At 42.7% G+C, this 22605-nt stretch overlaps 1 protein-coding gene across 37 annotated transcripts in view; it reads left to right on the top strand.

The window, feature by feature from the left end:
- Erc2 (ELKS/RAB6-interacting/CAST family member 2) overlaps positions 1-22605 on the top strand; it is an 856263-nt gene that overhangs the window by 454186 nt on the left and 379472 nt on the right. For all 37 annotated transcript variants that reach the window (XR_383172.4, XR_001781112.2, XR_383171.4 and 34 more), the window contains one exon: positions 3672-3807. Coding sequence is in view for 28 of the 37 variants with exons in the window: in XM_006518931.3 (XP_006518994.1) it covers positions 3672-3807 (136 nt within the window). In the remaining 9 variants the exon portion in view is untranslated. The remainder of the gene's footprint in view (positions 1-3671; positions 3808-22605) is intronic.

Consider the following 22605-nt stretch of genomic DNA (forward strand, 5'->3'; position numbering starts at 1 on the left):
TGAAATTCCATTATATGTGGCTTGGTGGAAGTGGTTTTGTGAGTGTACTCGGTTTGCATGCAATTGCTTTTGTGAGCTTCTTTCCTAGAAAAAAAAAAAAAGCTGACTTGGGCAACAGGTATGCGTCCTTTGGATATCGCTAAAGTAATTCAGAAGTGCTTTGTGAATTGAGCCTCTCCCAAGCATGCAGGAGAGAGCTGGGTTCTGCACCCTCCCGCAAAATGAGTAATGTTAGTTTTTAAAGACATTTTAAAGAGTAAGTAGGTAAAGAAGTATCATCCTCGTGCTTCTGCTAAGGATGTCAAAGAAGTTTTGCTTTTCTCCTCACATCTCACACATTTCCTCATACAAACTCACACATCTCTTCCTTTATAGGAGCATGTATCCTTCCTGCCCAATATTCTCCAGGGTAATTCTGGAGGCCTCAGACTCACATGATCTTACCAGGATTAATAGAACTCTTGCTGATTCGACTTTTACAGACTGTTCCAGTAGAAAGAGCAGGGTTCCATGTTCTCTGACATTCTTTCAAATGTCACAGCCATTGAGGACCTGTATACCTGTTGGAAATAATTAATCCAAACTCCTTAATACTTGTAACCCTTTATGAGTTTGGTCAATATAACTTCAATATTGAAAAGCATCTGTACCATTACTATTTGTGTATGTACTTTGGGGAACCCAGAGGCCAGGAGAGAGGTTAAGTGTCCTCTTGTATCACTTTCTGATTATTCTTTTTCTGAGTCTGGTGCCTGCACTTTCTTGACTAGGCTGGAAGCTAGCAAGCCCCAGCAAAACCTTCTGTCCTTGCAGCCCTTTGGAGTTAGAGTTATAGGCGAGCATGTGATGACTAGCTGATTATGTGAGAACTGGGATCCAAGCCCCAGTCTTCATAATTGTACACGAGCTCCTAAGGGCTGAGCTGTCTCTTTACCTCCTTTGTCTTTCATTTGTATCTTAGATACATTTTGAATAGCAATTCCTTGGAGAAGAGAACTCCTTAAGTGAGCCCCCACAGTACCACAGATCTGCCCAAGGGGTGGGAGTTAGAGAAGACAAATGGTATTTTCCTTGGAGAGATAAGCAAGGGCATACTGCAGTCTATGTACCTGTATAACCTGCCTCCCAAGCATTAGAGCTGGTAGAGGGCTATATTGAGTTCAGAACTTTGATTTATTCAGCATAGGTCTGCTTCTTCAGGTAGGGAAGACATGGGGACTGGCAGGCTTGGTATTGGAAACTGCAAGTGTCCCAGGGAAACTCACAGTGGTCACACTGTCACCAAACGCCAGAGCTGTGCAGATGCCATGTCTTAGTCAAGAGGACCTAGGTGCACTCTATTTCCCTTCCTTTCATATTTCTATGATTTCAACCAGTTTTCATTGAGGGAGCCTTGAGTGAAGGGTTGTTTCCTACCTGAAGCTCCACTAACCTCCCCATGCAAATTCTTTCCAAATGCAGAATAGCTTTAAATGACGTGGGGACCTGGAATCTGGCATTTGATTGTTTATTAAACAAGCATTGTTATATCCATAGAAATGAGTTCTTTGTGTGTGGATTACCTATGCTATTCCCTGCTTCCTTCCTATCTCTGATGGGAAATCTTTCCTTCCTTGTTAGTTTTCATGGATACTCAGATTAAAGTTAAGCCACTAGAAGTACATTTGAAAGGCACTGTACATCTGCAGGGAAGGCATATACTGGGTGTGTCACTGGTGATAGTCACGTGGACACAAGGTGGATGCCTGCCATTCATTCTCATCACCTGGCTCCAGCCTATCTGACTGGCCCGTATCCTAAGCAGGGCTACTTAAAATCCAGCTCTTCTTTTGTCAACTTCTGCATTTTCAATAAAGCAGTATATGAGGAAATGGCTGAACGTGGAGAAGAGAGTCCCTCACCACATCCACAGATGAACTTCAGATCTTCATTTTTTCTTAGCCACTCATTCCAAGAGCAGCAAAGCTTGAAATGACACGTGGACTTGGGGCCTGACATTTAATTGTTTATTTATTAAACAACCCTTGTCGGATCCATAGAAATGAGTTCTTTGTGTTTGGATTACCCAGAGCATGCTACATGAGCTCTTCATGCAAATGCTTCCAGCAGTCCTCTATTTTATATAGATATACTTGGGTAGGCAGCATTTAGCAGTTAGTTCCATTTAGTGGTAGGCATTCGTACAAAATGTATTTTTCTTTGAGAGTGTCCTCTAGCTAAGCAATCCTGGGCTTTGAAGGTGGCTGTGTTGGCAGAGTGCTTGCTGTACAAGGACAGGGACCTGAGTTCAGATCTCCAGCATCTGTGTGTGTGTTTTTAAAAGCAGTTGTAGTGACGCATATCTACATTCCACAAGGTGTAGATGCAGAGATAGTAGGGTCCTTGGGGCTTGCTGGTCAGCTAGTCTTGTCAAATTGGTGAGCTACGGGTCCATTGCTCTCGCATGTCACTTACTGGAGTGGAGGGAGGAGGGGTGTACACCATTCTGTGAGGACTAAAGGCAGAGTGGCTTGTGGAGAGCGACATTCATCAGCTTTTGCAATGTTTCATTCTGATGTTTGCTGTGTATCATCCAGTTCTCTTTTTGATTGCATTCTTCAGTCTACTGGTCTTGGGAGCCAGGGCTTAGTTATAGTGGTTGCTGAGGAAAGGGGTGAAGGGATTAGAAAGGATGCCAAGGATTCACTCTCTAGCCTCCTCTTTGTGTCCTTGATCCCCAGACATTGATGCTGTTCTCCTGCCTCCTTACATGTTAGATTAGATGTATAATAGCTGTCATGGAGATGACTGCCGACATCTATGGAATGTTTTACTAAATGTTTCTGGTGAAATGGTCTGCATTAAGCTTATAATTTGCATTTTTAATTTAACCTTCCCCCTTTCCTTTGTCTTTTGCCATCTTGACCCTTTATGCTAATAGGATTTGGCATCCTGTAAACTTTTCCTCTAAGTACCAGGGCTTTGTACAGCATTGTATTTAGCCAAACTATTACCTTGAGCTATGTGTTAACAATGTATTTGATTAGAAACTTCAGGTTGTTATTTTAAAAGTCAAAGTTATGGATTATGATCTCAGGAAAAGTACAAGATTCAAAAGAGCAATAATAATTAGAACAGCAGCTACTTAGAAGAAACAAAACACTGCCTACTAGCCTTGGAGTCTGATCTCTTTCCTCAAGCTCCTTCTACTTTAGGGAGTATCATTATAGTCCTTCAAGTTTCTTCTGTCTTGTGTTCCAGCCATTTTTTTTCTACCTGGGGAGACCCTCTGTTGGGGAGCCTCTCAATGGGGTGCTCCTCCTAGTTAACTCCTTTGATCTGTTCTGGAAACATTTCTCTGCTATCATTTCTTGTGGCAAGCTGTTGACGACCGTCAACTTGAGGAAACCCAAATTGTATCTCTTTAGCATCTGTTTGTCTTGTCACTGAGCAAGAATGAAAACTACACCTGTCTCACTCATCTTGGACAAACAAGTGCCGTCCTGACACCTGCCATTTGTGGGTGCTGAGCACCCACACTATTGTGGTTGAATTGATGTAGGATTCTCAGAACCCCTTGTTTTCCTGAGCCTGTGCCAGGATGTTCTGCACTTAGTGTTTCTTGAACTTGTTCCGACAATACATGCCTTCACTGTGGTTTAGTGTAACCATGCCGTGCCATCTTTTCTCAGGCACATGAAAGATCAGAATAAGAAGGTAGCCAACCTCAAGTACAACCAACAGCTGGAGAAGAAGAAGAATGCCCAGCTGTTAGAAGAAGTGCGCCGGCGAGAAGATAGCATGGTTGACAACTCGCAGCATTTGCAGGTGAGTCCAGGTTTAGCTTCTCAATCCCTACATGTTTACAGATGGACCATCCACTCTAACCAACTCTGCAGGAATTTATACTTGGGTGTGGTGGGCTTGACTCTTACCTGAGTCTGGCACTTACGGGATATTCTCAGGAAGTTCAATAAGTCTTTCTTGGTAGAAAGCATCATTTCTGAAATGATGTTCAAGAGGAGTTGGATGTGGAAAATCCTGCAAATGCTCCACAGAGGTTCTCCATTCCTGGACCTCCCCTTACAAAGGTAAGTGCTGCAATGACGGTGTTGGCAAAGTGTCTGTTTGGAACGGTGGTTAAGTTGGGAGGGTTTGGTGGAAGGGATGCCTGTCGTTATCACAAAAGGCATTCGGATGCCTTCCTCTGGTCTCAGTGTATAAAAACCAAGTCTCTAAAATAGATCATCATTCTGTCTTCTCAGTGAATATAGTGGATATACTTATCTCTCAGTGATACTCTTACTGCAGAAAGAAACTGATGAACCAAAACACAAATTTCTCCTCATTAACCATCCCTGCTTTGGAACAGAGATCTCCCTGTGCGCTTAATAAAACATTCAAGCTGAAACAGGACATTGGCTTTGAAGTGCTTTTATTTACTCCAGTCCTGTCTTTAAACAGAACAATTTGAGTTCAACTTGGCCTGAGTTCATGTTAAATTCTGCTTATTAGTTAGTGTCTTTCTGCAGTTATATATTAGTTTCCTCCTTCGAGATAGAAGTAGATAATTTCTGCGTGTACTCATAGTTCATCCTTTTAATTGACTAAAAGAGAAATGAATAATTATTCCGAAGAGGGAATACCAGGAAAAGCTGTATCACATCACAGATGGAGATTTCTTAGTTCATGTTGGTTACTTTGTCTGTGTCCCAGACAGGGTTTGGTGGTTCTAAGTTAACTGTCCTTTCCCTAGATGCTTGAGCTAGACTCAACAGTACAACTTGGGCTGGATCTTCTTTCCAATTCTGGGTCCATGTTAGTCTGGGCGCTTGCTGAATCCTGCCCATGGCTTCTCCAGTACTCTTGGCAGCTCATGTCAAAGGTTTGGGCTTTCAATTTTTTTGTCCATCACAGATGTTAGATTGAAGTCTAAAGAATGAGATAGTAACTAAAACTAAGATAAAACCAAGGTGAAGAATACCTTAATTTTTTTCTTTTTCTTTTTAAATGTCATTTTTTTTTCACTCACAACATTTATTCTTCACAAAAAGTGTTGGTGATTTTGCATGTGGTGTAACTGGAAGTCACAGAAAGATTCTGAAGGACTCCTCCTGTCTACCACAAATGTAGAGGAACATGGCAGTAGTGGGTTGCTTTCACTAACTGCTTCAGTAATCCAGGCTATGCTGCCTCCTGTATATCAGCTGTTATCCCATTTACATTGTGTGCTCCCTGACCTACAGGGCTCTTACATGTGAATCAAGAGAGCACAGCTTTATTTGAAGTAAGAAAAGCAGAAGTCTCTTGGTTAAATTAAGTGCAAAGGCTCCATGCAACTACAGCCTGATTGGATTCAGACATCCCAACAGCAGTGCCAGCCTTTGCTTCAATCTGTATCCCTCTGCATGGATGCTTGGCTCTCTACTTACATCCCCCTACAAGGGTGCTTTGATTTCCCCTTCCACCCCTCACTCTGCACAGGAAAGCTTTGCTTTCTGCTTCCATTTTCCATCAGAGATATTTTGTACTCTATCTCTATCTTCTCACAGGGGCTTTTCCCCTCTGCTTCCTTCCTCCTGCAAGAATGCTATGCCCACTACTTTTGTTCTCTGTAGAGATGCTTTGCTCTCTTCTTCCATCCACCTGAATCCTTTGGCTTAAAGTGTCTAGGAAGTCCCTGTATAGGTGATGGCCAGAAGCCAGTCTGCCTTCGTGGAGCACAGTCCCTCAGAAGGAGGAGGATGTCTAGCTAGTAGGCATAGCAGGCATTCAAGCATAGGATGTGCATGTTGGCAGGCCATGATCAGGTTGTTGGTTGACTTAGACCCTAGGAGAAGTGCTAGACCCCTCAACTAAAAGGGGAGCAGGTGCCATCATAAAGGATAGAAATAAATCCTGCTGACTGAAGGGGCTGGAGGAAAATAAGTATCAGAGGGTTTTATTTTCATATGTGATAGAGGAATGACTACCGGCAAAGAAGGCTCTGAGAAGGAAAACAACGTGCATCCTAGTTAGCAGGAGGCAGACGAGGGACTTAGCTTAAGTCTAACTCTCCCGAGATAAGAGTTCTGGAAAACTGAGATGATAGGGAACCATGACATGGTAGAAATATTCTTGGGTTATGTGGGCTTTGGCCTCCGTGCACTTGAGGTGGGTGAAGTGAACAACAGAGACAGCTCCCCTCCCACCTACCCCAACTTAAGAACCTGAAGAATCAGAGAAGCTGACAGGTTGACAGGGCAAGGAGTGGTCTGAGCATAAACCATGAATCATCATGTGCCTGGGGTGAAAGTTCCCATTGAGGGAATTACCGATGTTATTTCTCAGTTGGATTTCATTCCAAGCTTCAAAATATATGAACCGAGAATTCCTGAAAAGATCACGTTAGCATCCTGAAGCCTCAGTCTTCTCATCTGAAAGCAGAAGTGATAACTTCCACTTTAGAGTTCTGTTCGGGCCGAGTTGGTGCTTATCAAGAGCTTTGGGTCACTGTTGGCACAGGCTATGTTTGTAATAAATAGTGGTAATTGACTGTTTTTGAAATAGCTAGAAGAGATGAAAAATCATTTGCCAGGGTCAGGGAGATGGCTCAGAGGGTAAAGGCACTTGCTGCTGAGCCTGACAACCAGAGTTTGGCTCCTGAGACCCACATGGGGGAGAGAACTGACCAATTCTTGTGGGTTTATGTGCTTATGTGCACCATAAGCATGTACATGGACACACAGACACTTACAATAAAGAATTACGTGGTATGTGCAGAGTATTCTCATAGCTGTGCTCTGATATGCTTTGAGCATCAATATTTTTTTGTCTTTTCTCTGTGCAGGAAATTTTTTTCTTTCTTTCTTTCTTTTTCAGGACACATCTAGTTATAGAAATTAATGTCTTATTTTGGCCCATGAACTTTTGCATAGCAGTATTTTCTTAAGGGGCCTTGATAACTACCTCCTAGACCAGTTCATAAAAGATAACATGATCTGGAATTGCTCAGTTGCATTCCTGACCACCCCAAATAAAGGATAACATTGGAAATGCAATAAAAAGTAGTCACAATTAATTTAGATGGAAATGTCTCTGGTTAAGGTTAATAGGGAGTGAATCTCCCACTTGCCTGAATTTTTAGCAGATGTGCTAAGATGCAGTAATTGCTGCCTTCTGAGAACAAAATTTTCTAGATGCTCTTCATTTTTTAATATTAGCTTTCTTTTAAGTACTTTCTGTTTATATGTTAGTCTGTTAAACCCTTTAAGTTTCAGCTAGGATTTGGTTTGGTTGGTTGCAGAAGGCTAGTTGAAAGCCTGGCACCCGCTCATCTAGCTAATCTGATTTTGCTTTGCACTGTGGTTTGTGACGATTTGGTGCCTTGAGTTCTTGATTTTACCCAACCAAATAGATGTGGCATGTAGAAATATATTAGGGACATGTTGCTCCAATAGTAATAGCTTCTGGGGAGATGGAGTTATGACTGTAACCCTGGCACTAGAGCACCGAGACAGGAGGATCAGAAGTCCCCAGCCTGGTCTACATAGTGACACGCCATTAAAAGGAAGAAAGAAGGAAGTGGAGAGGAGATTCAAAACAAAAACAAAAACAAAACAGTGGGGTGGGGGCAGGGAGAAAGATGGAAAAAGAAAATGCTGAAATGAAAGACAAATAAAAATTAGTGACAAAGTTAAAGAGCTGCTATTTTGTTTAATATTTCAACAAGGATACTGCTGTGTCCAGAATGGCTCCAGGGATGGATCTGACTGGGGGGTCTAAAGAATGAAGACAGACAAATGGACACATGGACAGACAGCTGGGAGCGGGTGACCTGGGCTCTCTGGTGGTGAAGCTGCAGCACCCAGTGTGTTTATTACATAGCGTTGGAGATGGTGGCAGGATTATTGCATACAGCTGGACAAGGAGGCAGGGTTAGTAAATACAGATAAACAAAAAGGCGGGGCTTATGGTACACAATTGAATGGAAGAGATGGGTTTAGTTAATTTTGGCAAGAGCAATTTCTATAGGGGAGCAGTCTCCAGGCCATAAATATTCAGGAGGGGGAGATTATGGTTAGCATTTTCTATCAACACTCACACTCAGTCTCCAAGGGAAGGCTTTGGCATGCCTGTGAGCCCAAGGCCATGGGGTCCTCGATATGGCTGTGCCTATGTCAACAGCACAGGTTCACTCTGGACCTCAATCACTTGGGCTTCCTCTGTTCCCTATAGGATACAATGGTAAGAGGCACAAACTGGAGCCTCTAGGTCAAAGCTAGATGGGACATGTGACTTTCTTTGTTTCTTCTTATAATTCTGTGGCAAGAATAGCAACTGCCTTCAGGGTCTAGGTTAGTAACACAACTAAGAAAGAAATAGGTCTGTATGTTGGGGGGGAAATGGTGACATTTGGTTCCTGCAGAGTTCTTTGTGTTTTGGGTAGAAAGGAGTTAGTAACTACTTGTCATCTCCTAGCTTGAGGTTTTAGAAGAGTTGAAGTTTATTGTTCTATACTTGCATGCTGGCTAAGTGGCTTTACTGCCCCAGGATGGCTTTGCTAGGTCCTTTCCCCACTCAGGATACATTTGTAGAGGCAACAGTCCTACAGGTGTTCATTCTGAGGCTCAGGCCAAGAGGCATCGGTGACCCAGAAAACTCTTCTCTGGCAGCAACAGAGACAGAAGAGAGTAAGCAAATGTGCAGGGGCCACAGGCCTCCTCTTGACCTGGTGGACTTTGTTCCACTGCACTTCATTGGTTAAAGCAAGGCATGTGGCTGACTCATAGATTGGAGATCTCACTCTCTGCTTAGGAGCAGATACCAAGAAGACTGGGAAACTGAGGCTAGCCATTTGGCATGTTAAGAAACAAGTTTTGAAGAAATAGTTCTAAATTGTAAGGAAAACAAGAGCCAACCTAATGAAAGATTTCAGCCATGGTTGGCCTTCGTGTGTGTATATGATAGGCAGGGAGGGTGACTGTAAGGCATTCAGGAATTCATGGCTCATTTAAGGAGTACAGGTCACCAAACTCTGGTGAGCATCACTCTCAACTGAGTCGAGGGGCATTCTGATTGTCCCAGGTAAGTCGTCAGTGTGAATCTTTGTGTGAAACCTGGGAGTTTTAACATCTGTATGTGAACTGCTCATCACTTTATGATCTGCTTCTTAACCTATACTTTATCCCACTGAATTTTCTTAGTATTAAGTAATAGTTAGAATGGACCCTACCTACCTTATTGTGTCCATTGAGGAGTGGTGATAGTTTAGCATTCATCTGGAGGTGTTTTTTGGTCTGAAAAATACTTTGTGTCTCAAAGGAGATCACTCATAATGTGTAGGAAGAGAAAGTTCTTGATTTGACTTTTCATATGTGTGTGCATGCTCATGGGCAAGGAGAGTGGGAAGGGAAGGGAAATGGGAAGAGGAAGGGGAAGGGGAAGGGGAAAAAGGGGAAGAAGAAGGGGAAGGGGAAGAAGAAGGGGAAGAAATGGGGGAAGGGGGAAGGAGAAAGGGGGAAGGGGAAAAGGGGAAAGGGGGGAAGGGGAAAGGGGGAAGGGGAAAGGGGAAAAGGGAAGACAGAAGGGAAAGGGAAAAGGGAAAAGGGGAAAAGGGGAAGGGAGGGGAAGGGGAAGAGGAAGGGGAAGGGGAAGGGGAAAAAGGGAAAAGATACAGAGCTAGGAAGAAGCTGTCAGCATCCAAATGCTGGTCCTTTGTGGTCTGGAGTAAAACAGATAACCTCTCCAGTCCTTGCTCCTTCTATCTTCAAATGGACATTGTGAGTGAGCCCCACCACCCCTGATGCATACCATAAGATTAGGCCGAGGAAAGAGTCCAGTATGGTACCTACTCTTGTGGAGTTCAGTGACTAGGATTTCTTTCCAGAGAAGCTGATGAGTTTTTAACCTGGGGAGATGGTGGCCATGGGGAGTCACCAGCAGTTACTTGGTGACTGTTTCACCTTGATGAGCCATACAGATGTAGAGTATGATCTACATCCAATGCTCTACAGTCAATGGAGATTTCTAATAAAGTACCTTTGGAACAATGAGGATGAAATATTCACACATTTTTTAAGTTAATGTTGAACTGTGTGAGGGTAGATGTGAGTGTCTATGATTGTATAATTCTGTTGAATTTTCCCCTGGACACAGATTATGGAAGCCTAGTATTTATGTTGGGCCTTGGGGCTTTAGGCTTCTGTGTGTCTCGTCAGAACCCATATGGAGACTTTTCAACAAGGCATCTTTCTTGAGATTCACACTAAATTGTCCTTACCAGAAATAGGATGCTTCCCCCACCTTACCTCTCATTTCTTGCTGAGCAAACATGCCAATTTGAATCCCCAGTGGACATCTTTGTAGGTTTTGGCTACGTTTTTCCCTGTGCAACATATCGAGTTAATGAACGAACATTCTAAGAAACACACACGCCAATATTTTATGCTCCTTTTCTGTTGTATGTCTGCAGAGTTCTCTTCAATTTATTGCCTGAAAACTAAAGTCTGTTCTTGTGTGCTTCCGTTTCCAAATTATAGGTTCCCAGGGAACTGTAAAGTTTCTTCTCTACCAGTGATTAAACCCCACAGTGATTCGTTTAAAAAGCAAGCGAATATTCCCATTTGCTTCTGATCTTCTAGTACAATTCTAAAAACTAAACCCAACAAACACCACAAATAGATTACAAAGCAGCTAGAAATAATTTCATCTTTCAATGTATGTAAACTTGTATATCCATATTTCCCCCCTCAAGGGAGTTCATTTAACTTTGTTCTTCCTATCAGAGTTGGAATCTACTAGCAGAGGAAGTATAACAAATATAGACCCGTGAATGCATAGCTTTCATTGAACATACAGTTCATTATGGCATTCCCAAGCTTGCTAAGTTGTCTCTTCAGAGTGGTATACAGATAGTAGAGAATGATTTTAAGATCTACGTCTTTATGTTCACCTCTCCAAGTCACTGACTGAAATTTATTTCTCCAAGCTTAAGGTTGTTACTCTACCCATGATCTGTGTTCCCACATTATGGCATACTTACCCAAGCACAGCCATTAGAAAAAACCTGAACAGCCGGTGTTCAGAGATTCATCATTGTCAAGTTGCATTTACTGAGTTCCTAGTTTTCCATGGCTGTTTGGTAGGCACGGTGCGAGGTGATTTAGGGAGGTTTCATTTCAGCCATCTTTTTCAGCATATGGAAAGTTGACAAAGGTCACCCCAACTCATCTTGAAAAGAGAATCCACATCTGTTCCATTTGTTTCATCAAATTTTAACATCATCGTGCTTTAAACCTGTTGGAGGGGTTCAGCCTGGTTTGCACTTTTCTGTCTCAATGTATAGAGGTGCGTAGAGCTCTGGGTATCCCCTTGGTTTGTAGATAAATCTTACATTGTTGCACTGTGACCTGGACTGTTAGTGATTTCAAATGATGGGAAGTGTTCAAGTACTTATGTGTCTGTAGAAGACATGGGCAGCTAGCTTGGTGATGGTGGGGCATGGGAGGACTGAGGGTTACCACAGAAATCTCTCCCCCACCCCATCTCTCTGTCTCTGTCTCTGTCTCTCTCTCTCTGGGATTTATTTTGACACTTGTTTTCTTTTACACTCTAATCCCTATGAATTCCAAATGACTTCTGTTATATCCGATCCTTGTATACAGTCTTGAAAAATACCATTTAACAGTCACCTTCTGGCACCTTGAATGAAAACCATGGCTCTTACTAAACTAGGCTGTTAGATGTCAAATGACTTGCTCAGGGTCCTTGGACTACCAGTTCTGGGCCAAGTGAGTCCCTCCCACCCCCATAGTATGAGTGAACTTTCCTTTCTTTCCTCCCAATAAAGTATGACTGTTTTTCCAAATGTGGAGTAACTTGTGTATTTCTTCTGAGAAAAGTCCTTGGCTTTTTCCTGTGGATTTGTGACCTAATCCTCCACTTCATTCAACCCCTCTGTACAAACACTGTATATATCCATAGAAAAGGGAGGTTTACTCTTAATCAAGTATCGCCTAATCTACCTACTAAATTACCCCCCTGGAGACACGGGGCCTCACTCCTTCTCACAGGGATTTTTTCGTTTTCATTCTCTGAGTGGCTCTTTGGCAGTCCTTGGTAAAGAGAGCATTTGTTTGCCAAGACCTGAGGCTCACACAGAATTTAATCCAATGTATTTGTTCAATGAAATCATCATTATCACGAGGGTAGAGTCTGCTGGAATGGCCAGGCTTGGAGTGGGGTAAGCAGACATTTGCTCTAATGATGCAATAATCTCTCGTTCGTCCCAGAGGCAGCTACTAAGGAGGATGGGGTTCCCTTTCAGATGTTATCACATCTGTGTAGTTTTTGGTGCCTGAACTGTAGTGTCTAAGAGAAAGCCAGCCACCCTCCTGGACCTCCAGGGAGTGCTGAAAAGCATACAGCAAGGCCTTACAGGGTGTGCTCCTCTCTGGAATCAGGAGGGCACCTAGCTCTATAGAGACTGCCTTGCTTTTGATTACTTCAAACTTTGACCTGGCAGGTTTACTCTAAAACCCAACTCCTAGATTTGGGGCTATAATCGGAAGGCATCTTTTAATTTCTTTTTCTTTTTCTTGTGTGTTAACATCAATGCTGGTATTCCATGTTGTTAGTAACAGAGTAGTAAACCACTTTTCTAATAGTGTTTTATGCATGTTCTCTGCTCTGTGTTGCCCATTAGCCTTGAGGTTAGGGGGCAAGTGTGACTGTCTTCACTCTGTAAGTGAGGTGCTCTGGCTTCTCTGATAATTGTAGGTCCCACTGAGGACAAAGCTTTAGGTTTTTTGTTTGTTTGTTTGTTTGTTTTTGTTTTTGTTGTTTTTGTTGTTTTTTTGTTTTTTTGTTTTTTTTGTTTTTTGTTTTTTGTTTTTTGTTTTTTGTTTTTTGTTTTTTGTTTTTTGTTTTTTGTTTTTCATGGTCAGGCCCAGACTCTGAGAACATGCTGCTGACAATGTCACCTTAAGAAAAATACCTGGATTGTAAATTGTACTTGAAAAGCCACTGAGCTATGAGGCAGTAATGACATGTGCTTGCAAGCCAGACAAGGTGGCATACTCCTGCATGTAGGAGTCAGAGGCAGGCAGATCTCTGAGTTCAAGGTCAGTCTGATCTATGTAGCCACCCAGGATTACATAGTGAGACACTGTTTCAAAACAGATCAATTGACAACACACCAAGTGAAGGTGTGTGTTGAGATCATCTTCATGGATGTGGATTTCCCATGGACCCAAGTGTTTCTACTATAGGATAAATGGAGGCATTGCTGAAGAACCCACACTTCAAAGGCAAGGATTAATTGTATTGTCTCCAAGACAGAATTTATGTAACTCACATGCATACTGTTCATGCTGCCTCTAGGGGGCAGTCGAATTCAGCATGCTTAAAAAACAGCAGTCCACTTAAACCTGCTCTCCCTGGCCCCGGGTGATGATGGCAGCTTTGTCCTAAGATGTTTCTTGCTACCAGAAGTTGGAGGCGGGTGGGGTGGGGGTGGGGTGGGATCTGCAAATCACAGTATGTGTCACCCTGTTGCCACACCCACTTCCTAACAGATGCTGTTATGTCAGCATGTCATGACCCAAGGCAGAGACCTAGACATGGTTAATTTCTAAAAATGTTACCTTTGACTTATGGCTTGTCCAAGGCACTGCTAAACTATGCATTCGAACACTCCAGGTTGAGGAAATGACAGTCAGTGCCATAGGCAATGATTTATCTGGAAACCTCGCAAAAGGAAAATATAGCTATAAAACCTGTTCCCATTCATTTAATAGTCTCTCCTGTAATTCACATTTGCGGATTGGGTAACTTGAATTTACGACACCTTTAACATTTTCTCTGCTGTTACACTTTACCTCCACATCTTTCTTATTTATGTTGCCTGGGGAAAAAACCTGCAAGGTTAAGCAAGCATACGTTTTCCTTGGTAGGAAAGACCTTAGACTTCTTTCTTCCTTTTTAAATGTAAGCTTGTTTTGTTGGCAAGAGAAGTAGGGTCCAGCAAAAATATGGAACCTGCCCAAGAGCCTAGAGGGAGTTATTTGGAGAGAGGAGACCTTATCCTAGGTGCTTTGGAATCCCTAAGAGCTGTTTGTGGCTCTCATTGGCTCTGCAGGTGAGTCTATGCTAGGTAGGCTATAACTGGTCAAAACTATCAAACCCTCTATCCCTCAGCATTGGATTTTACATTGGTGGCCTAGGATGATAAGAAAGAAAAAAACAAACTTTATCATTTTTTAACTTCTATTTATTTATTCCTTTTTATTTTTTTAGTTTCTGTCTTTTAGTTTGGGGAAAAGGTCTTGCTATGTAGGTATCCAAGAGTGGCCTGAACTCCCAGTTCTCCTGCTTCGGCCTCCTGAATGCTAGAATTGCACACACATGCCACCATGCCCAGAAACCTTTTTCCGTACTTTAAAAACAGGATCTGCTGCTGATCTGTATGCCTCTTCTTTGTCTTTAAAGATAGAGTTAACTCAAGAAGTGGTAAGTTGGTGCTCGAGAAAACTGTTGTCAATTTAGCCTACAAAGTTTAGGACTCTCTAAATGACAATGAAAACTGGTTTCGGTTATTTTAATCTCTGCCGGTTTCCTTCATCCATAAAAGACATCACCTGTAAGGAAATGCACAATGTTTCTTTTCATAGAAAATGAGTATGGACTGTTTGGCAAAATCAACCAAAAAGATGGCAAATGCTACTGTTTGCTGAGCAGTGGGGTAGGCCAAGGGCAACGTTGCTCTTGGAGTTCTCTGGGAAAGACTAACTCTGAGAAGAACTTGTGCGAACTTTGCTGGAGTGTGCTAGAGAGCTCAGGGAGAATTTAGGCTGCAGTGTGGTCCCAGCAGAGACCCCTGCCACTTCCTGGAGCTGGAGTAGTTATTAGAAGGGAGTTGATCCTATTTGAGTTTGGAGGCTGCCTGCCCTTTGTGTCCTATTGATGGGTCCTTGGGTCTTGGTGGCTGTGATCCTTGGTCAAGCAGCTTTCGGGAAGGTACACTCAGGGCAGTTAGGGAGTGAGTTCTGTAGTCCTGAGTGGGTATCTGTTCTGTTCTCCACCAGATACCTAGCAACCAGATACCTAGCAACCAGATACCTAGCAACCAGCCAACAGCACCAGATATCTAGCAACCAGCCAACAGACATGGTGTACTCTTGTTTGACAAGCATGGCTGACACCCATGGCTGCTCTCTAGACTTGCCAACCCAGCTTCATTATTCTTAGTACAAAGAGGCATTCAGTGACCAGCCCAGTTGATCACAAACACACTGACTTGTTTGATAGTATCAACAACTTTGTGAGGTTTTTAATTGTCTTTGAAGCCATTTACAGATGAGCCGATTGAGTCTTGGTGACCACTGTAGTGAATGGAATCAGTGTTGTTCCAATTCCTTGAGACTTGGGCCATCCTAGAAGGGAGAAATGAGAGCTCAACCAGGCAGTGGGGCTGCATTCTGGAGTAACCATCACCTCAAATGATCTGGGTAGGCTTGAACAACCGAGTTTTGTCATTTCCAGCTTCAGTTTTCTAATCTATAGAAAGAGAGGCTTGTAGTGGGGTATAATCCCTTCCCTCTGAAATTCTCAGGTCTGAGGACCAACGAAGAATGACCATGTGTCAAAACCAAATGACACTTTCTATAAAAGTGACTCCTGGCTACCTGGAGGGATGTGATCAAATAGATCAGGGAAGCCCTGAAGGGGGCATCTGGGAAGATCTTACCAGCTTGGCAATGCATGCCATGAGTCTGAGCCCTCTGTCAGCTTTCCTTTTGGAGGGCAGGCTCTGCCACATTGAAGAGGCCTCTACAGAATTCTTGGACACAGCATGTTTTCTTCCCTCGAGCAATGGGTTATAATAACACCTTAATTGTTACTTTTTGGCATAAGATAGATTAGAACTGTGACACAAGATACACAATGTGGGAACGTCTCAGTACTATGCTGCAAACGAGGGTCCCTGACTTATTTCTCAGGGGCAGGATCTATGTGTTTTCAAATGTAATTGTTTGTGAAGTAGACTATTATTTTAATAAGCTATTATGTCAATAGGGACTAGTCCCCCATCAGTGTGGGTCACAGTGAACTGTGGGAAAACAGAGAATGGACTAACAAGACAAATACCAGGTTGATATAATCTAGGTTTGCATTTCTCAAAACATGTTTATCGAAGTGATAGCTATATAAGATACAGTAATATCAGAATGGTTCCATTTGTCAAGCAATTTGGAAAAAAATTCCTCCTCCATCCTATATTAAAGGCTCTGAGAAGTCCTGAAGACAAGAGGACCATTTAATGCTTTTTAATCCTACATTTTTCCAAATTGCTTAACAAAAAGGCCTTTGTTTTTTCCCTAGACTGTCCATTAATAATGCACAAAATTAGATTTTTTTTTAAAACTTAATCAGTGCTGGTCTAGGCAATCACAATGCTGATAACAGATACAGAACAAGTTCAGTGAGGTTAACTTTAGATGGAGTAGACTCTGCTTTGGTAGTGTATATAGAGTATGGTTCTTGATGAAGGAGAATCTCCTCCTTGCTGACTAGCAACGTTTTGTTAGAATGACTGACAGTTTTCCATCTGACATACTTCTTAACAAACTGAACCTCATGAATGAAGCTGATGTGGAAGGAACGTGAAAACTGTGATGAGCAGGCCATATTTCTCCCTGTTACTTCTCACCTGTTACTGGCTCTTGGTTCTGAGCTCCCATTAGGCAACACTGAAAATCCGGATCTGATGAAGAATATGTGCAAGTTATATCAGCTTCAAAATACTCAGTTCTTTGTACAGTGGATGGTGGTTAACACAGACTCTTACACCTGGTCAAAGTGCAGAGAAGATGTGATTGTCAAGTGTTCAGCTATAATGAAGCATTTGTATCAAACACCCTATCCCCAAGGCTCAAAGGGCCATCGAAGAAATGGCAGTGGAAAGATTCTAAGAGCTAGCAGTTGGGGGCAGTGCAGACCAGAGTGAAGCAGTGTCTTCCCGACATGGCAAGATGGCTACTCTCATGACCTCACAACAGCTGTGGCTTCCTGCACAAGGGCAATCCCGTCAACATTCCAACATGTATGATGAGCAGCTCGCAAACTACACCCCTAACTGTGAAGTTATTGACAGTTGGTGGCTTCTGGGGAAGGGAAGTCAGCTTCTCTTAAAAGTGTGGCCCCTAGCATATGGAGTCATTTACTAGAACATAGATGGCCTCATACTCATAAGTATATGGGGGTGCAATTGGATTCTGTGGGTTATAAAAATTTAAAAAAAACAAACAAATAAGACGACATGAAGTTGGGAGGAGGACTGTTGGATGATGGATCCAAGAGGACGCATGCAGAAGAGTAGGGGATGAACATGATCAAATACGTTGTAAGCATATGTGAGCTTTCTAGAGAGCTGATAAAAATATTTTTAAAATTTTTGATGACTTTTGGTGTGGTGCCCAGTGTTAGCTCTCACTTGGTTGGAAGCATTCCCTGTCCCTGTGAAGTGCCATGCTGGGCTCACACTGGACTGTCTGTCAGTCTACCAGGCTGAAAATAAGGCATGGAGAGACCCCAGCACTACCGACACACTTGTTCTGAGTTTGGTTATACTCTCTTGACAATGAAGAATCCTTATGCAAATTAGAAAATGGCAAACCTTAATGTGTGAACCACTGAACAATGTAAGTGTGGAGGGCTGTCACCTGCTGGCTCATCTTCTCATAAATGAGCTATAATTTGTGAACAAGTGGTACCTCCTCTAACCTGGCTTGATGGCAGTTTTGTTCTTCACTCATCTTAAGAGCTCATTTTTCTCCTCCCTTTAACTGGGAATTAAAGCTATACTTGACTATAGGTCTGGCTTGCCTGAATCAAGTCCCCTGTCCCCCCACCCTCCCCCCAATCACCATGCATATATTAGAGTCTAAGGTTGGAGCCCACAGATTTAATAACTCTGGAATCTGGAGAATACAGGACAGGTATTACAGATTCTGTGAACATTTTCTTTCTCAAATCTTATTTTCTACAAAGCAAAATAACTCCGTCTGTGCATGTTTTAACTGTTTGGGAAATAGAAGTCCCCTCCATGACTTCATGTGTTCTTATTTCTCTCTCACATTCAGTGTAGACAGATATCATTGTCTTAGGGGTTTATTGCTGTGAGGAGACACCAGAGCCAAGGCAAATTTTATAAAGGATAACATTTAATTGGGGCTGGCTTACAGTTTGAAAGGTTTAGTCCATTATCATCATGGTAGAAGGTGTGGGAGTGTCCAGACAGGCAGGGAGCTGGAGAAGGAACTAAGAGGTCTACATCTTGGTCTCAAGGCAGGCAGAAGGAGACTCTCCTCCACATTGGGCAGAATCTGAGCATCTGCCCTCAAAGCCCACCCCCACAGTGACTGACACACTTCTTCCAACAAGGCCACACCCACTCCAGCAAGGATTCGCCTCCTAGTAGTGTCACCACCAGTGGGCCATGCATTCACACATGAGTCTATGGGTGCCAAGTCTACTCAAACCAACAAAATAACCATTAAGCAACATAACAGAAGACAGGAAAGAGGATCCAGAGGGACAGCACACCTGAATGAGCTCCACAAGGCACATTCTAAGGGAGGCTGGCTTCTTATCTCCCACCCATAGCAGCTTCTCCAGCTTTTGGGGAAGAGTCCCTGAAAATGTTTCCTCCCAGAGGCCTTTCTCTTCTGATGGCCACCCCCTTCCATTATGAATGAGTCAGTAAATATCATTTGTAGCCAGACACGTGGCACCTTGACTGTGAAGCCATTTAACATTTCCTAATGAGAACCTTCATTTTTTAAAAAAATTTAAATATATAAGAATTTAAATAAAATAGTCATATATCTGCTTATGATATTGATGTGGGAAATGTAATAATTGCATTTCAAAATAACCTATTATATGACATATACCCTTTGCAATGCTATGAAAGCATGAAACAGAATGGCCTGGACTTCATACCTATCTTCTGTCCTTTAAGGTACTGGTTTATCAGCTGGTGTGACTAGTCTTCTGTAACTGTTAACTTCCCCACTAAAAACTGGACTTCAGTAATTGTGGGACTCACATGTGACCCATTTTATGTCTTTTTTAAAGCCACAGTCAACACTGATAAATGATCCAGGACCCACTTTACCGTTTCTGCATAGATTGTTGTATCATCTCTACCTTGCAGGTTTGTAATTGCAGTCATTGACACACTTAGAGTGTGCAGTCACTTGCACATTTAGTCTCCCCTCCCGTGAGAAGACGTCTGAGGATATTCCATCCTCTGTCCTCTAGAAGGCAGGGCTCTCTTACCTGCCTCCAGAACAGCTTTAGCCCATGGTAGGCCAAGCAATCTGTGACCAAGAGAGTAGACACAATGGTGAGTAAGCAATCCTAGCAGTTCCAAGCACCAGCTGTGCTGCCTGTCCTGAGAGAAAAAACTAAGAGGCTCTGTCATAGCAAGAAACAGAAGGAAAGGCCAGAGCATGGGTTCTGTGCTGATCTCCCTGTAAGAGAGTTTTTCAAATCAGTGTCTTTTTCAGTATCCTGTATGTAACAAAAATAAGCTACTAGTTGCTTTAACAATGGGATATACGGAGGTTGAGTGTCAGACACACTCTGGCTAGATTTTGTCATGAGTACGGTTTGAACAGAGTTGCTGCCAGAGGTGAGCTTGTCAATGCTTGGGCATCCTCTGGTGATCTGCTTCTCTCTTAGCAGTGCTAGCTGACCCTAGGACACCCTGACCATGCTTAGGCCTTGGACCAATAACTATTACATGGGCATCGGTTTTTGCACTACTTCAGTAGAGATTAATTGATACAAAGGCCATGGTCATTTAGTACATTTGTGGTGGGCAGCAGCTGTGTGCTGGTAGGTTTGGGTAATTGCCGAGCCTGTGTGAGTGCCACCGCCACACCTAAGCTTTATCCTCAGGAAACTAGTACTGATCTCTCAGCACCCTGAATGAGCACTCTCTCCCAGTATGACCTTTGTTACTGAAGTGCTTTCTGGAACCCCTCTAGCCATCTTAAACCCCACAAAAAGACCTTCTTTGTCATTGCAACTTGTTCTTTCCAAAACCCAGCATCTCCAAATTTGGTCCACAGTTGGCTCTGAAAATCATGTCTGTAATGTGTAAGATTATGTGGCTGGCTCTATACACTACTGGGGCATTGTGCAAGATTCTGGAGGAGGGTCCAAAGGCATTTCTCAGAAGGCCATGAGGAGAAAGGCTGCGTGTGCTGTAAAGTAACAACCTCTACCCCTACCATGCCTCCTCAGAATGGAGAGGATGTATGCGGAGATAAGAATGTCCTGGCATATTTTGTAAACTTCTCTCTCTTTTCCCCTCAGACCACATGATTTTATTTTGAAATGAAGTACATCTAGTTTCTAAGCATCATATAAATAATACACTGATTGGATTTCCAAGTCTTCAAATTCCTGCTTCTATACTGTGAAAAATTCAAAGTCATTTATAACCACATGAAAACCATACATTGCCAAAATTATGTCAACATCACAGGCAATGCTAACTCCATGGAGGCCAGAATTTTCCAGAAACTTCCCAAGTTTGTGCTGGTCCCCTTTCTTTGTCTGGATCTGGTTTTTGTTCTTCTCTCTCTTCCCACTGAAGAGGGGTAGCCTTACTTTTTATTTTTTTAATCTAGGGTCAGACAGGCCTGGAACCTACCCTTCTTTCTATCACTCGGCACTGGATACTGTTGAAGGTTCTTAAACTTGCTTTTCCCCAATCAACTCCTCTTTAAAATGGGGAGAAAACGACCTCAGCCTTCTGTCCTCAGTATCCTCAGCATTTCCTGTATGTCCTGGCATCTCAGTGACACACCATTGACACTGTTCTGTATTCATGGGACTCTCTCAGAAAAGGATGAGCGTGGCCGCTGCTGCCGTCATCCTCATTGCTAGAGCTAGTGCTGATCAGACGTTCAGTCCTTTTCAGATAAGTCTTGTTAGAGCCATTGCTAATTTTATGTCTTTAGTTAATCCCTTCATTTCTCCGGTTACATTGTATTAAAGATTTGCATGCCTGTTCTGGTAGTTCAGCATTGATTGCGAGTCTAAGATTTATGGCTCTGTATACTTTTTCCCAGCATCATAAATTTTTAAAACTTTTCTTAATGCTTGGCAGCAAGCCTACCCTCATTGTTTGAGCACACATGCACATATGGTATATATGTATGCATATGGATATATGTGCATCCATCGATATCTGCTCTCTATTTTATTCTCTTGCCTTGAAACATCATAACTTTCTTAATTCATTCGCTGGTACTAGTTGGCTGTGTTTTTTACTTCTAAATTAAACATCAGGATAATTTGACACTTAGGCACCAAAGTGGTAGCCTTTAAAAAGCCACTGACTTTGTATAGACAGATACTTGGGACAGAAAGCCCTTTCTTCTTTGTGCTTATTTGATGTCTGGCCTCACCTGGTTTGGTGAAGTAAACTCTGGGTGGGTTGAACTAAATATGGTCTTGTATGCCTATGGAGGTGGGTAAATGGTTCCCGTAAGTTAAGAGGCTTGATGGAGTCTCCAGGCCAGAGGCCACAGGAAAGAGGAGGCTGTGAAGCAAACAGCATGGCTCCTGTGGCCCTGTGGTTTGCACACAGTTGGTCTGGGCCACAGAGGGCCCTCGGAACAGACTTTGACAGCTACTTGGTCAATTTGATTGATAGTTTGGTGTACATAGGTGGGAGGAAGGACCCCCTGAAACGTATTTATAACACCCTGTACACATAGCCTGCAGACCTGCAGAGGCAGCCACAAAATGAAGCTAAACACATATTTTAACTGTGAAATAAATTTTAGAAGCGCTTTGTGAACTTGCCCATTGGAGTTAGAGCACACAACTGTTTGTTATTTTTGCTTTCCATGGTTGCATGGTTTTTGTTTCTCTATTGTCGATCTCAATTGTTGCTTAGGGTTCCCAATTCAGGTTGGCTCAAGTCCAAACCTATGTAGAACTATTTTGCTAAGAAATTAAGATATTTTACCCCGGCTTCATCTCTGTATGGAGATGAAAGCTTTCTCCTTTCCCAACCTGAAGGGTGGTCTTTGAGATTAGGATCCATTTCTTTTTGATTTTTCATAGTAATTAACAAGAACAGTTTTGCTTAGCCCAAGTATCGTATTGGTTGCTTTTGTTTTCCGTGCTTCCTTGTCAAAAGTCACCTCGTGATGAAGCTGAGGTTGGGGCTCTCTGCTTGTAGAATGCTTGTCTAGCACGCACAACACCCTGGGTTTGATTAACTGCTCTCCAAGAATCGTTTAAAATAACACAGTGGTTTAAATGAGAAGTGTATCCAATAGGCTTGGGCATTTGAACAATTAGTCCCAAGATGTTGGTGGTATTTGGGGAGGTTTATAAAGTGTGGCCTTGCTGGGGGGGGGGGGGGTATGTCACTAGAGGCAGGCTTTGAGAATTCATAGCCTCTTCCTAGTTCTGCTTCACTCTCTATACTTCCTGTGCGCCACTGAAGATTTGTTCTCTCAGCCTCCTGCTCCTACTGCCTTGCATCTCCACCACGATGGGCTTTTATAATTCTGGAACAGGAGCCAAAGTAAACTCTTTCTTCTATAAGTTGCT

This window comes from Mus musculus, chromosome 14 (genome assembly GCF_000001635.26).
Source record: "Mus musculus strain C57BL/6J chromosome 14, GRCm38.p6 C57BL/6J".
NCBI lineage: Eukaryota > Metazoa > Chordata > Mammalia > Rodentia > Muridae > Mus > Mus musculus.